This window comes from Hydra vulgaris, chromosome 12, assembly GCF_038396675.1.
Source record: "Hydra vulgaris chromosome 12, alternate assembly HydraT2T_AEP".
In the NCBI taxonomy this organism is placed as follows: Eukaryota; Metazoa; Cnidaria; class Hydrozoa; order Anthoathecata; family Hydridae; genus Hydra; species Hydra vulgaris.
In genome coordinates, this window is record NC_088931.1 from 20,628,480 (window position 1) to 20,630,000 (window position 1,521).

The window sequence follows — 1,521 nt, forward strand, 5'->3', positions numbered from 1 at the left end:
CTATGATAATTTGATTATGTACTGATTCTGAATCATTTTAAAGATTGTATTAGCCTGGGGCAAGATGACCGGGGCAAAATGGCTTGTCCGTAATCTATATTAAACGGAAGTTTACTTGTACTGATTGCTATTCTTGTATTTTTCAGTCATTATTTTATTACGAAATACAATATTTGTTTGACAATAGTTTTATTTTGTTGCGTTGAAGTTTGCTACAAACTGATTACTAGATTGTTACTGTTTTTTTTTTTTTGCATTGACTGATATAAATGTATAATTTATTAGTTTTAAAAGTTACACCTTTATTTGTATTACTTTTTTTAATAAAAAAGAATTTGTGATGATGGCGTTTATAGCTTCATAGAGTTTTCTTTTCTTAAAGTTTTAAACTTTTTTAACTCAAATCGTCATCTTGCCCCGTATGCGGGGCAAGGTGACGATTTGAATTAACATCGTTTAATGAGTTTTTCCTTAGTTATTTTCTACTTTTAGAGTGGTTTTTTGATACATCAGTGAGGCGGAATGATTTTTTATCACTTTTAAATCAAGTTTTAATTTTTGGGACAGATATTGACTAAGATACAGGCGCTTTTCGAAACGTTCGTCATCTTGCCCCATGTTCCCCTACCCATTTTGGTTAGTCTCACGCACTTGTTATTCTTGGTCCAATAATACATTATAGTTGGCATTATGATGGCGCTGCGTTGGTTTATGAATGTGTTGGTGCAATTCAAACCTAATAAATATTACGTATAATTTATAAGGTTTGTATTTTGTTCAAGTGCTGTTAAAATAATTTGTTGCGCTTAGTCAGCCTAACTAAGCGTTACTGTTAGCGTTACATTGGCATGTGAAAAAAAGCTTATCTGGAAAAAGTTGGCACTTTTTTTATGTATTCGGTTGGTATTATATTAGATTAATTGGCACAAAAGAATGACTGGCTTAGCTGTAAAAAAATGACTGACTTAGCTGTAAATTTAATGCAGTTGCATTTAACTCAAATTTAACTCAAAATGCAAAAAAGCGTTTGGTCAAGCAGGCCTCTTACTTATTAGTCGTTCGAACATAATGCGTAAAAAATACAAGATATAAAAAATGTTTTTATTCTATCAAAAGTAACTATTTTTTTATTTACAAAATAATCATATTTAACTATATATATAAATATTTTTTACTTCAATCAAAAAATGTTCGTTTTCTATAAACAATTATAAACAATGGTTTGTCATGTGACCACTACAAACAAGGGTTCGTTGTGAATATTTTAGATTATTAAAATTCTTGGCATCAGCGCAGTTGCTAAAAAGAAAATTGCTACAATCAGAACAGTCATGTGCAAGAAATTTTGTATCAAAATCAAATCTTTTTTGTCTATTATTGTAATCTAGTAATATTGAAGAATTGTCTAAACTATTTTTAAAATTTTCAAAGTTATGTTTTCCACATATATTCGGGTTATACATTTTATAAAGTTCAGCAAAAGTAATGTTTTCCTCGCTACCAATGGGGTAGTTTAAATCA

At 29.5% G+C, this 1,521-nt stretch overlaps 1 protein-coding gene across 1 annotated transcript in view; it reads right to left on the reverse strand.

Annotated features, from left to right (window-relative positions):
• Window positions 1-1,089: 1,089 nt before the first annotated feature.
• Window positions 1,090-1,521, reverse strand: part of LOC101234383 (uncharacterized) — a 5,017-nt gene continuing 4,585 nt past the window's right edge. Inside the window, exon 2 of the mRNA XM_065812502.1 lies at window positions 1,090-1,521. This exon is cut by the window's right edge and continues 1,606 nt beyond it. Coding sequence (XP_065668574.1) covers window positions 1,209-1,521 — 313 coding nt within the window. The 3' untranslated portion in view covers window positions 1,090-1,208.